The following is a 12790-nucleotide window of genomic DNA, read 5'->3' on the forward strand; positions in this document are numbered from 1 at the left end:
AATGTATTAAATTTTTAAATTCAAGTAGTGAGGAAAAAGTATGTAGGTTAATGCATTCTTTTTGTCTTTTTAGTATATTAATCATTTTTGTCAATAAAATACACAATAATAAAGAAAGACTGGAAAAACTCCCCTAAAGCTTGTATTTCAGCAATAATTACAAATCACTCATACTAACTGCACTGGGCTTGCAATAACTCCTCTATGATCACGTCTAGGTAATGATACCACACTTGACCACAAGTTGGACAGGTAGTTGAAATTTTCTGCTCCTCTCGAATTTTCAACTCCTTGATTGCATGCCTTATCCGCATATTGTTGGTGATGTGATCGGTGACGGGATCTCAATGGTATATAGGAGGTCCCACCATCTTTGAGCAGAAAGAACTCAAGAACTAGAGAGAGAAAACAAAAACAAAAACTGTAAAAAAAACTAAATGGCCGTACCAAAAATTTAAACACCAACTAATGGCTGAGACTTCTCCAACTAATAATTCTTCATCCACAACTTCGATTGACTTAATTTCACCACCAAAGAACTTCCCTTGATAAGATTTTCAATTTCATAAAAAACAACTTCAAATTCTCACTTCTAAAATCCGTCACTTTTCCCCTCTCTAGACGGAATATTCTCAGGAAGCTTCTTCAATGAGCTTCTTCTTTTTCTAGCTCAGAAATACGTTAGTACTCACAAAAGTAACCTCAAGTGTGAAAATATGACTGTATATATAGTTGATAATTTTCCACACTTATATTTTTTTCTCAGATTTTTAATTACTTTCTAATAATTTTATAATGTTTTCATTTATTTTAAAAACAAAACTAACTACAAAATTTTAAAGAGACAAAGTTGTAGATGCTAGGGAATTCATAAACACTTTACCCTGCCTATTTCAGACACTTGATATAACATATATATAGAAGAATAAATGGTTTAAAAATGACAAAATATAAAAATATAAAATGTAAAATATAATAAAGGCAAAAAAAAGAGTTAAAGAAAAAAAACACTTTTTAATGAAATCCTATTAAACTAAAGGATCTATTCAAACTCATAAACATTCTTTTTCCATGATGTAATGCAATTTTATTTTTCTATAGCATGACTCATAACATTATATTACATATTTTACGTTTTAGCACCCAAATGCAAGTATAGAATTAAACAAAGGAAAAAACCTTTTACTTTGGTAGTGTTTGATATGAAAAACAATTAATTGTGACATTGATTTAAAAGTTATAGATAAACCAATCTAGAATATCAAATTGAGCTAACACAATTAAATGTTATAGCATATCTAAAATCTCTTGTACAATTGAAAAAGGTAGCTATACTTGAAAGCAAAAGAATAAATTAAAGTAAAATTAGAATACCAAACCAATGTAAATGCGAACAATATTTATTCGTTATGGAATCACACTGGCATGGTTCAAACCTTCTCTAGGGACAAGATTTAACTAATAGCACGGCTTGGAGGTGCTGAAACTCACGCTCACAAGAGTTTTGTTCCAATTGAGGCATCTTGGGAAGAATTTGTAAGACATAGTGCATATGCCACCACTAGGCATTTGCTGCTAGCCATACACAGAATTCCCATTTAGTGTACGACTTATCACTGCTATGTTTTTCCTTCCATTCATGGATCTTCTCTCCCTCCCAAGTTTGAGTGCCTTAGTGCTGCTTGCTGCAGCTCTCTGGTTCTCTTCTAGTAGAAGAAGAAATCCTCCAGGAAATCTCCCTCCAGGACCACTCAATTTGCCAGTCATTGGCTGTCTCCACAAGCTCGGCTCGCTCCCTCACATTTCACTCCACAAACTCTCCAAGAGATATGGCGATGTGATGCACTTGAAGCTCGGCAGCGTGTCCACACTCATAATCAGCTCCGAGAGAGCTGCCAGAGAGATTTTCAAGCGCCATGGCCTCGAGTTTGCCTCCAGAGCTCCACTGATCTGCGGGAAATACTTTGGCAACGACTACAGTGGTCTAGTTTTCAGCCAATACACTCCGGAAGTGAAGCTCTACAGGAAGCTCATCAACACTCACTTGCTGTCGCCGACCAAGCTCAAAAGTTACGATGGAATCCGTCGCGAGGAGCAGCGCCGTCTCGCTCGATCTCTCAGTGACGAGCGAGGAAATCCGGTCCTCCTGCGGCAAAAGCTCCACAACATGAACATGAACGTGATAACTTACATGCTATTCGGGAAGCGCTTCTGTGGACACTACAAGAACACTGCGAATGTCGACGAGTTTGTGCAAACAGTCGTGGAGATGGTTAGGCTGGCCGGGATCTTCAATGTGAGCGATTACATCCCTGGAATTCGCTGGCTGGACGTCCAAGGCCTGGAGAAGAAATACAAGCAGCTGATGAACCGGGCAAACAGGCACCTCTTGGGGATCTTACGAGACCGGCGAGGGGATCCTCCGGTTTTTACCAGCGAGGAGCCCATGTCTTTCATCGACGTGCTCATCTCCATGGGAGAGAAGCTCTCGGACACCACCAAAATCACACTTTTGCTCGTAAGTCTCTCTTGGTCAAACTTGTTCTTTAACGCTGGGATGAATCCCGCAGGATGTGTTGATGGGTGCTGTGGATACTTCGGCTCTCTCGCTAGAATGGGCCATGGCTGAGCTTTTCCGGCATCCAGCTGAATTCTTGAAAGTTCAGAACCAGATTGATTCAATTGTGGGCAAAGAAAAACTTGTGGACGAGTCAGACATCGCAAAGCTTCCATACGTCGAGGCCATAGCCAAGGAAACAATGAGGCTCCGGTCAGTGGTTCCGCTAGCTCTTCCCAAGATCGTCCAAGGAGGCCCGATCGAGCTCGATGGCTACACCCTCCCGGACGGGACTGTGATCTACATCAGCAGCTACTCGATTGGTCTTGACGAGAGGTTTTGGAAAGATCCTCTTGAGTTTCGGCCGCAGCGTTTCATCGACTTGCCAGACATCGATGTCTTTGGCCAAAATTTCAACTTACTTCCGTGTGGATCAGGGAGGAGAGTTTGTCCTGGTGCAAAGCTTGGATTTGATGCTGTCCAGATGGGCATTGCAGCGCTCGTTCAAGGATTTGACTGGAAGCTGGATGGAGATCTTGATGATCCGGCAAAGCTGAACATGGATCAAACATTTGGACTGGTTTGTCAAAAGAGTCAACCTCTTGTAGCTATCCCAATCCCCAAGCTGGATTCTCACGTTTACTAGAAACATTGGTCCATACCAGCTTGTTTCTTCCATAAAGTTTGCTTCCTCTCCAGGAAAACTATCATAATTTCGGGTGTGACGCTCGAAGAACTATCATAATTCAACTATTTGGTTTTCTAGCCTTTCAATGATACAACTGATCAATATAACAATGTATCAATTCATGTGGAAGAAGAGTAACCTGGACAATGGTTCCAAAACATCTATCCAAGATCAGTTGTGGAGGTAAGAGTTTATCCTAGTTTAGATGGTGAAAGTGGAAATAGAAGGATATTACATGAAATGATCACCTCCCAAATAGGCGACCAAAGAAACTAGTGGAAGAGTTTGATTCCAAGCACTCTACGTGAGCGTACCTCCCGAGCTTATCTTTGGAGCGTGGCTCTTTTGATGTGTCCTTGCCACAAACTTTGCATCGCTTGTCCACCCATCCAGTTTCAACGTACGCACCCTTCACTGATTGATCACGCAATATCTTGGCATGAGGACGAAAAAGAAAAGACCCGAGGAGAAAAAAACACTCAAAAGAAGAAAGAGGTGTGTAAAATACCATCGATTGATTCTTTGAAGAAATCCTTGTAGGTGCCACCGATCTTCCGCCTCAGAGCTGCGTACTGCAAAAGTCAAAAAGGGAGAGATGAGAAATTCGTGGATGTTTTTTCTCAAAGATGTTTTTTCGTACTTGCTCTCGGGACATTTTCTCGCCCGACTTTGTAGCCTGACGAGCGTCGTCGATCAAATCAGCGTCCCTCTCCGACCTTGCCTGAGAGAAATCCAGCGCGTCGGTGATGCTAGTTAGAAGCGATGTCTTTTCCTGCTTCTGTTCACTCCCCTCGCCGGGAGGAGTTTCATCCTTTCTATCCTGTGCCAGAAGAAATATACTAACTTTTTTGTGGGGGCTGTGATTAACTTCCCACTGCTGCTGCTTGATCGATCTGCCAAGAAAACTCCCCTTTGTTGCTGCAACCGAAGCTGCCGCCATTAGCAACAAGAAAAAACGAAAAAAGAAGATGACCAACTTTGAAAGAATCGGACTGGCTTGTAAAGCGGACACGCGTTCTCTTTCCCGCCTCCAGCATTTACATGGTCTTGGGATCTTGGATCAATGCGGGACCAAACAATGTTCTTCACATAAACTGTGTTTGTAAGTTTTCCTTATCTAGAACGGGCCATGGCCCCTGGAATTTTCCAAAAGCTTTTACAAGAATTTTTTTTACTATTAATGCACATTAACACTTTAAATAAAAGAAAAAAAAATACTCTATGTGAGTGCATGGAATATTTGGACCTCACATGTATAGAAATAATTTTTTAAAAGAAAAGTCAATGAGCTCTCAAGAAATAAAATACATATCTAGAAGTGAAAGAAATGATTGTACTTAACTTACTAAAAGAACATAATAATAAAAAAGATATAGATAAAATACATTAACATAACAAATAATCACAACAAATGAAACATATATTAGAATATTCATGCATCCTGGGAATATCTATTCCACATAGATGTATATATTGAATCTAAAACGTGTAAGTTTTTTTTAAAGTTATCATCTTTTTATTTATAATAGACCTAAGACATTGATTGATAGTTTGCACATACAGCCAAGAAAGGAGCCGTGATCAGGAGGAAGACAAGATGCAGCTTAAGTTTACACACACAGCCAGGAAGGGAGCGCTCAGGAAGAAGACATGATGTGACTTAATTTGCATTTGCATCCAGTTTCATGCTTGACTACACAACTATTAAAACAATATATAGATAAATAGCATGATTTGGCGCATGCTAGAGTTGGGGCTTTGGAGATGCCCCAATATCGATCTCAATGTCCAACATTTTTTACTTCTTGAAAGCAAAATTGGCTTTGTGCTCAAAGTGGTGAAGTTTTATGGAACTGATAATTAAAATCAGCTTGCAATGATGGTGGGTTGGTTGGTAGAAAAAAATTTGCCCATGAGGAACTTTATAAATTAGTTGGCAGATATGAAAGAATCAATAATCCCATATGATAAATAGATCCATGGTTTGCAGCAAGCTTGTTAGGTGCTAGAATCATACAAGTTGGTCAGGAGCACTGATGCTGGATTTGCATGACGATTATTGATTAACACCATTTAGAGTGTTAAAATTTTAAGAATGTAAGAAGAATTTTTAGTTTAAGTTGTTCTGAGCTTAAGCAGTGGAAATGTTAGCTAAGCTCAGTACATATTTTTTCATTGTCCTGAGCTAAAGCTGGGCTATGTTGTTTTTTAGGGCTGTAAACGCAGGAATAATAAAACATTATTACTATTTTATAATTTACACCAACAATTTCCTTCTCATTCCATCTAGATAATTTATTTTTTCTGAGTTCCTGGCAGTGTCATGAGGACAAGGTATGGTAAATTTGGTCTATATGTTTCTTTTTTTGACAAAGATACTTTTACAATAACTTTTCTTTTTAAGTAAAATAGAATAGAGCAGAAAAGTACAGCAAACTTTTTCCTTTGAGATGATAGCTGGTTTTGAATTTTGATTTAGAAGACATTGTTCTTAAATTACTCACGGCACTTTTATCCTTGAGAACCAACATCCAGCTCCAAGTTATTATAGGAAGTTACAAGACAATCGTTTATGCCATATCACACCCATAGTCGGCATTCTTGAAATTGCGCTGGAGCACACACTCCTCAAAGTCCCCAGCATCGTTTCTGAACCGGAGCCTCAGAGGCTCGATCCGCCAGTCGATGCTCAGCCTCCCGCCCTTGCAAACTTCCTTAAACTCCTGGAACTTCTTCGAGTTCCCGCAGTGCACGGGAGTGGTCTGGCCTCCCATGCAGCCGTGAACTCCCTCCACCGATATCCCACACACTGGAATCTGGCACGAGCTCCTCCCACACCCGCTCGATAGCTCCCCATCCTTGAGCAAAACGGTGCCTGCATCCGAGCAGCCAAGCAGCAACGCCAGGATCCACAAGCAGCTCATCACCTTCATCGTTTGATTGGATCTTAGAATGTTGTTTGTTATGATAAGCTGGAATGGAAGTGTTGGAATTTATAGGCAAAAGCGTCCTTACATTTCACAACGCGTGGTCCTTGACGTGACTGACCTCTCTGAACTACACGTTGGGATGCTAATAGACCAAAATGGTGTGCAGTCTTGCTTGACTTCGCTATAACGGACGAGGCCTTTTTGCAACGTGGTGAGATGACGTTTTTGACCACATTAGAACGAGTATTAGCGACTGAAAGTTCTAATCGTTCCAAATCCTTGTCTAAGTTCTCCGTGGCGAGGAATCGTGGCCTCCAAGAACTAGCATCATGGTGTTAACTTTCAAGCCTGTTGACCTTCATTGACTAAGACCATTGACTAAAATTTATGATTACCGTATAAGCCCTAATATCCTTCTAGGGCATTGCAACTAAAATTCCTCTGGCGCGATGCTCGACTTCGCGATCCGCTATGCGTTGGCCATAGCGCTGGTCTTCTCCTGCATAGCTCTCGGTAATTCGCTAGATTTGGATCGATCCATTACCCCAATCTCTTTCAGGATGGTTCGTGGCGTGGAAGCTGCTGCTCGTTCACATTCCTCTTGTCCAAGAGATTTGCGGCTTGCGGAAGAAATCTAAGAAGCCCGTTCTCAGGGCCAGCGCTCCATTCCCGGACAGGTAACGCGAAATTTCGATCAATACCAGCTCGCTCCAATCCTTGAGATTCGCCAGGGTGAAATCGCAGTGATTCTTAGGGTTTATCAGAGCAGGGTTTCCAGGGAGCAGCAGCAGCGGCAATGTTCTCGTCCACGGCGTCTTCGATCTCCAAAATGTCCGCTCTCGTCAGCGGCGTCGGCACGGATGCTGCGATCTACGACGATCCCCAGGACGCGGACATTCCCACGCTGCTCGACAGTCGCTACGACGCGGACAAAGCCCAGGGATTGAAGCGCCTCATCGCGCTCATGGCACAGGGACAGGACGTTTCCACATTCTTCCCACAGGTAAATTTCTCTTCTTCATAGATGATTAGCTTCTTCTATCGTCCCTTCCTTCACAAATTCCTTCTTTTTTTCACAGGTTGTCAAGGGCGTTGCTTCACAGTCTCTGGAAGTGAAGAAGCTCGTTTACATCTACCTCGTCCACTACGCTGATAAGTAATGCTAGAACTTCTCCAGTTTCCAGGAAAAAAAATTCTCCAACGCGATACATCTTTCTTCTTCTTTGTAGACGACCAGACGAGGCGTTGCTTTCTATCAACAGTTTCCAAAGAGATCTATCCGATATCAATCCCCTGGTTCGTGCTTGGGCCTTGCGAGCGATGTCCGGGATCAAGGTCCGCGCAGTTGGCCCTCTCGTTATCATGGCTGCAAACAAGTGCGCCAGAGATCCTTCTCCTTACGTTCGGAGGTGTGCTGCGAATGCGGTTTCCAAGATTCATTCCATGGGTGACGAACAACATTTCGACGAGCTTGTACAGGTACGGTTGTTTCCAGTTCGTTGTCTGTTGGATTAGTAACAGGATCTTTTTCAGCTTGTGTCCATCTTGCTGAACGACAATTATCCGGGCGTAGCTGGAGCCGCAGCGCAGGCTTTTATCTCTGTTTGCCCGGAGCGTTATTCCTTATTGAGCTCCAGCTTCAGGAAGCTGTGTGGACTACTTTACGAGGCTGATGAATGGGGACGCAGTAAACTCGATTGGCCGGTGTGCGCTTCGACTGTCTTCCACAGTGGCTATATGCACCAAGGGTCTTCTCAAGCTAGTCGTTTCTCGGTCTTCCCGTGACGACGATTCGCTCCACAATGCAAATGATGCTGAACCAAAGGTTGGAGACTCTGGACGTATAGTCCGGGGAGGGGAAGAGTGGTGGTTCAAGCGGTTTCGTCGCTAAGAGCTATTATGCAGAAGCACCCAGCAGAGCAGGACCAGGTTTCTTTATGTTGTTGTGTAAGTGCTGGAGTACTGAACTTTAATCTTGTCTTGCAGGTAATCCTTCATCTTTTACGCAACTTAAACCACATTTTAGAGCCAACGGCACGTGAAGTTGTCATTTGGATGATTGGTGAACAAGCGATTGCTCGTCCTGCACTTGCTGAAGGAATCCCTGTGGCCCTGCGGTATCTAGCCAAAACGTTTGCAGACGAGTCTAATGGAACTAAGCTTCAAGTTTTGAACTGCCTTGCGAAGGTAAGCTTCTTTGCTGCTGATCTCTATCTTACAGAAAAAATGATCCAGATCATTTCATCTTCTCAACGGTGCTCGTCTTTGAAGACTGTCCTGTTAATTCTTCAGTATATTCTGGATCTTGCCGCCTGTGATTTAAACTATGACGTACGAGATCGAGCCTGGATTTTACGAGTTGTCTTGGCTGGCCATTTAGACGCTATCAAGCACCATTCGTCATATGACGCAGATCCACGTCTTCCGGAGATTATCGATGCTATTTTACTCAACATTGATCAGTCAAAACTTGATCCAGGTGTAAAGCTGCCAACTCCATGTTTCTTCGCCAGAAGTCGGTACCAGTATTACCTTCGTTGAGTTTACAGCCGTCCACATTCCTACCAGAATCGATGTCTCATATGGTTCAACACATGTCAGTGAACTGTGGGTGCTCTTGAGTTATCTAATTGTCCTCTTGAAGGCTGGTGCAGTGATTCCATCTCTTGTGAATTTTCTTAAGCACACCGATTATAGCACTGCCTTATTTCCTGCCAAACCTAAAAACTTTATTTAGATTGCCATGTGTGCAACCGGATTGACCCAGAGGATCCCGGGCCCAGAATCAGGGCCCAGGGTGCTCCCAGGACCCAGACAAATTCCAAGCCCAAAAAGGTGCATATAACATATAACGCCGCTCCTAGACACCACACTGCTATAACAGTTTCCTTTAAACCCTTAGAATTTAAGTGAGTGACAAAATTTTTTGGCTCTTTAATCTAATAAATTATTAAACTCTTTAACCAAGAGTTACTTATTAATAGTTATACTTGTTATTACTTCATAAATAATGTTATCCAAATTCACTCTATTATTAAAATTAAACTCTTATTTATTCATTTTATCCTTTATAGGATTGAAAAATAAATTGAAACATTGAGGTAAGAAAAAATAATTACATAGTATTGAAATTTTTAAAATTATTATAAAGGTGATTAAATGTTACAATTGTATAAGAAAATGGTAAAAATGATGGAAAGTTTGAATATTATTATTTTATAAAAACCAACTTCATTTTAGCAAAAATTAAGTAATGTTAGCTATGTTGTCAAATGTCATATATTACTAACATTTTATATATTTTTTTGGGATCTTTTTTGACTCTTGAAGAACTAAGCAATGACATATCATTTAACTATTTACCTCCATTGAATGGAAGTGTTAAATTTTTAAATTCAAGTAATGAGGATAAAGTAAGTAAGTAATTGTAGCACACGTGGTTTTGACCCTTTATCCTATGGTGATTTATTATAGGATAACCACGAAGCGGAACTTAAACCCTTTTTGTGCTACGTGATATATGCCGCATGTCACATACCACGTGTCACATACCACATGTCCATAGGACAGTGGTGTGGAACCCGAGGTTCAGAGCCTTGGGCCACTGAACAAAGGAACGATGTCAAACCCCTAAGCATGGAGCCAAGGAGTGTTGGAACCGGACCACGGAGCAACTCTCGAGCATACAGCCTAAGGAGCAAAGGGACAGGAGCCCGGAGCGACTTGGAACAATCCTAGAGCAACCAATATCCCAATGCCATGACCAGCACGCAAAATGGAGCTAAACGGAGTCTGGTGCTATTTTGGCATACCGGTAACCTAATGTCAGGATATGGGTACTCTACCAGTTAGTATGGAATGGAACTTGGGCTTAGACCCAAGCCGGACGCAGAACAAGGATAGGCACGCAAGCGGGAGCTAGACTATGCTTTAGGTTAGTCGGCCATGCACGACCTTCCCACTATCCCTACATTTAGGACCCCCCCTTTGAGGAACACACACTTTGAGCTTTCACCCCAAGCCTCCTTTAGTACCAAGAGTTAGTCTCTGGGACAAACTTGAAATTTACTAAATATGGAATGGCGCTAAAATGCGAATTTGGACACTGAACGAACACTATTGTGTGCAAGCCAAACTCTACATTCCGTAGATATGCCAAATGAGCAAATCTAGACACTTTCCATAAATAGCATTTGGGACCAGAATGAGATTAACACAAAGGGCATGATAGCGAGGGTGTTTGGCAGACACGGTAAGCTATCATTTAGTGAATATTGAGGGACCAAGTTTAATATTATGGGGGTTCCCAACACTAGCAAGTGCAAGTCAACGAATGAGTTTCTTTAACCAGGTCAAGTATGCTTGACTAAATAAACATTTAGGAATTCCTTCTTTATGCTCATTTGGTCAAGTGCACACGTGAGGATCAGTTTCTCAACTAGCTTAAGGGGAGACCAATAACAAGTCCAGCAATACCGACCTCTTGCCATCGTGGCAGTAAGGAAAGAGTGTCTGAAAGGACTGGCCGACAGATAACTTTCGATACCCGAAGTTACATTCGCGACACTCTCCCCCCCTTAGGAAGATTGATGTCCTTGTCGATGCATACTCCAGTCTAGAATACCGCCAAGGAAACAACTCCAGAAAAAGTTCACGGTATTCACACTATGTGAGAAATGCACCAACTTAAATGAGTTAGGTAACCTCTTTGTCTAACGCAAATGTGCTACCAACTCAGACACCTTCTGGCCGTCGTCGACAAGGAAATGACTAATGGAGTTAGCCACCTTTTTTGCGCTGGGTGTCACTCAGCTTACAAAAGTGTGATATGCCCCTACCCGCAAGAACATAGAGAGAGAAGCTAGAGGCCCCAACCCTCATGAGCAAAGAAACCAAACACTACTATAAATAGGTAGTTAGAGTTGTTTACACGGTCACGCCCTTTTAACGGAATAAAGAACATCGACAAAGAGGCAGGTTATATAACCAGTCAACAGTAGCTACCCCATGACTAAAGATTTCAACATGCACATGAAGTGCCGAAGCCAGTCTGCCTATACTGGCCCAAACTCAAAGATCAATAGATAGACAATATCAAAGTCATAGACAATGATATCTTAGAGATTTAATTATCAATGAATATATCTTAGATTAGAACACAAAAGTATTCCAAGTAAGTTATTATCTGATAAACCAGTATTATAGGATAGGAACCACCAAGATCACTATTATTGGAAAAATATAGGATTCACCATCCATTAAAATTCAATAGCAAGTATATCATCAAGTAAACTCAATGATGAAACTTAACTACCAAAGATAATAGACAGTAAGCTAAACAACTTACTAAAGATAACTTAAAGAACACAAAGTATTATTGACTGATAAGCATAATGCTCGCGAATGGATTACCCAAAGGAAATAACATCCCAATCTATCAGAACTAACTCAAGCAATGATCAACAGAACAGAATAAATGTGGTAAGACCAACAAACATTTAGTTATGTTACCCATCGCACCAGCCAATTTGAATAGATCATGGTCAACAATACAAAGGAATTTAAGTTGCCTAAGCAAGTGTTAGCAACATCATGTTGATGTCTAAAACCCAAGAGACCAATCCAAAGCAAACCACAAAGAACATGTAGTATTGCAAAAAGCCATAAGCCATCAAAGAAAACAACTAACCATCAAAAAAGATCATTAATCATACCATCAATAGAGAGATGCATAATCATCATCGAAGAAAGAATCCACCATCTTGAACAACGGCAAACCATTCTATATCAATAATAATCAAGCAAAACCTTTGACAAGGATAATCAACTATCCTAGATGATAGTTAATCATCACCAATGAGTGCTAAATGTAAATACTAACTTCAACATCGAAGCTAGGAGCCAAAATGCCTTCCCCAACAACTTTTAACAAATGGAACAATGAGCACAAAAACTCAAAGAACCAAAAGCTCAAAGAAGCCTATAGTCAAGTCTTGCCTAACAATGATCACAAGTTTTGCATGAACTAACTTCAATGCTAAAGAAGAAATTATGGTACAACCTACAATATCCTTCTTAACATATCTAGAAGTCAAACTTCATAATATAAAGCTAATGAAGAGCATATTTGTATCAATCCAAAAGCCAAGCACAATGAAGTTATGCTCAACAAGTGATCACTAAACAATCCTCCATGAATCCATCTATAACAAGACGTAATTTACTTCATAGCAAGTAAAAAAAGAATCACCAATGATCAATATATCCCAACTCAAATCTAACAAGGATTCAAATATTTTAATATCGATCACTAACTCTTTCGCTTGTAGAGTTAGCGTCGTCCATGACTAAATCACTTTTTAAGGAAAAGCTCAAAGCTCAACCCCTACTAAACAATCTTGTCTAGAACACAACTAACTCAAACTTACTACTCAGTTCATTTGAATGTCAACATAGTTGCTAACTAGCAAATGCATGAATGCCAATAACACAAAGCTTTAGCCAAATCATCAACACTATCTTCTTCAAGACTAATGAAACTCAATATCAATTCTAAGGAAAGACCCTATGTAAGACTTGAATCTCAATATCAACAATGTCAACCACAAAGCATCA

The 12790-nt window shown here is 40.9% G+C and overlaps 3 protein-coding genes across 5 annotated transcripts in view; 2 read left to right on the forward strand and 1 right to left on the reverse strand.

The window, feature by feature from the left end:
* Window positions 1-1396: 1396 nt before the first annotated feature.
* The window catches only part of LOC9654446 (flavonoid 3'-monooxygenase), an 18109-nt gene continuing 6715 nt past the window's right edge, over window positions 1397-12790 (forward strand). Inside the window, exons 1-2 of one of the 2 annotated variants that reach the window (XM_002983137.2) lie at window positions 1397-2518; window positions 2571-3334. In XM_002983137.2, the coding sequence (XP_002983183.2) occupies window positions 1622-2518; window positions 2571-3203 (1530 nt within the window). In that variant the 5' untranslated portion in view covers window positions 1397-1621 and the 3' untranslated portion in view covers window positions 3204-3334. Of the gene's footprint in view, window positions 2519-2570; window positions 3335-12790 lie in introns of those variants that run through there. The other variant, XM_002983139.2, reaches the window with a different exon arrangement.
* LOC9654445 lies at window positions 3426-4216 on the reverse strand. The gene is made up of 3 exons (XM_002983257.3): window positions 3886-4216; window positions 3754-3817; window positions 3426-3659 (listed from the first exon to the last, which is right to left on the reverse strand). The coding sequence occupies exons 1-3, from the start codon at window positions 4183-4185 to the stop codon at window positions 3490-3492; spliced, it is 534 nt and encodes a 177-aa protein (XP_002983303.2). The 5' UTR covers window positions 4186-4216; the 3' UTR covers window positions 3426-3489.
* Window positions 6601-12790, forward strand: part of LOC9654640 (AP-3 complex subunit beta-2) — an 18740-nt gene continuing 12550 nt past the window's right edge. Inside the window, exons 1-8 of one of the 2 annotated variants that reach the window (XM_024688274.1) lie at window positions 6601-6688; window positions 6735-6852; window positions 6907-7178; window positions 7255-7331; window positions 7405-7654; window positions 7709-8104; window positions 8162-8362; window positions 8411-8894. In XM_024688274.1, the coding sequence (XP_024544042.1) occupies window positions 6972-7178; window positions 7255-7331; window positions 7405-7654; window positions 7709-7960 (786 nt within the window). In that variant the 5' untranslated portion in view covers window positions 6601-6688; window positions 6735-6852; window positions 6907-6971 and the 3' untranslated portion in view covers window positions 7961-8104; window positions 8162-8362; window positions 8411-8894. Of the gene's footprint in view, window positions 6689-6734; window positions 6853-6906; window positions 7179-7254; window positions 7332-7404; window positions 7655-7708; window positions 8105-8161; window positions 8363-8410; window positions 8895-12790 lie in introns of those variants that run through there. The other variant, XM_024688275.1, reaches the window with a different exon arrangement.

Source organism: Selaginella moellendorffii, unplaced genomic scaffold (genome assembly GCF_000143415.4).
Source record: "Selaginella moellendorffii unplaced genomic scaffold, v1.0 SELMOscaffold_57, whole genome shotgun sequence".
NCBI classification, from domain to species: Eukaryota; Viridiplantae; Streptophyta; class Lycopodiopsida; order Selaginellales; family Selaginellaceae; genus Selaginella; species Selaginella moellendorffii.

What these genes read in the sequence shown, in the direction of transcription:
- LOC9654445 (XM_002983257.3), bottom strand. Translation starts at nt 4,185, where the DNA reads ATGGCGGCAGCTTCGGTTGCAGCAACAAAGGGGAGTTTTCTTGGCAGA. An exon ending in AGAAAATGTCCCGAGAGCAA is followed by an intron (nt 3,818 to 3,885) that starts GTACGAAAAAAC and finishes TGACTTTTGCAG; the next exon opens with TACGCAGCTCTGAGGCGGAA. An exon ending in CTTCAAAGAATCAATCGATG is followed by an intron (nt 3,660 to 3,753) that starts GTATTTTACACA and finishes GTGATCAATCAG; the next exon opens with TGAAGGGTGCGTACGTTGAA.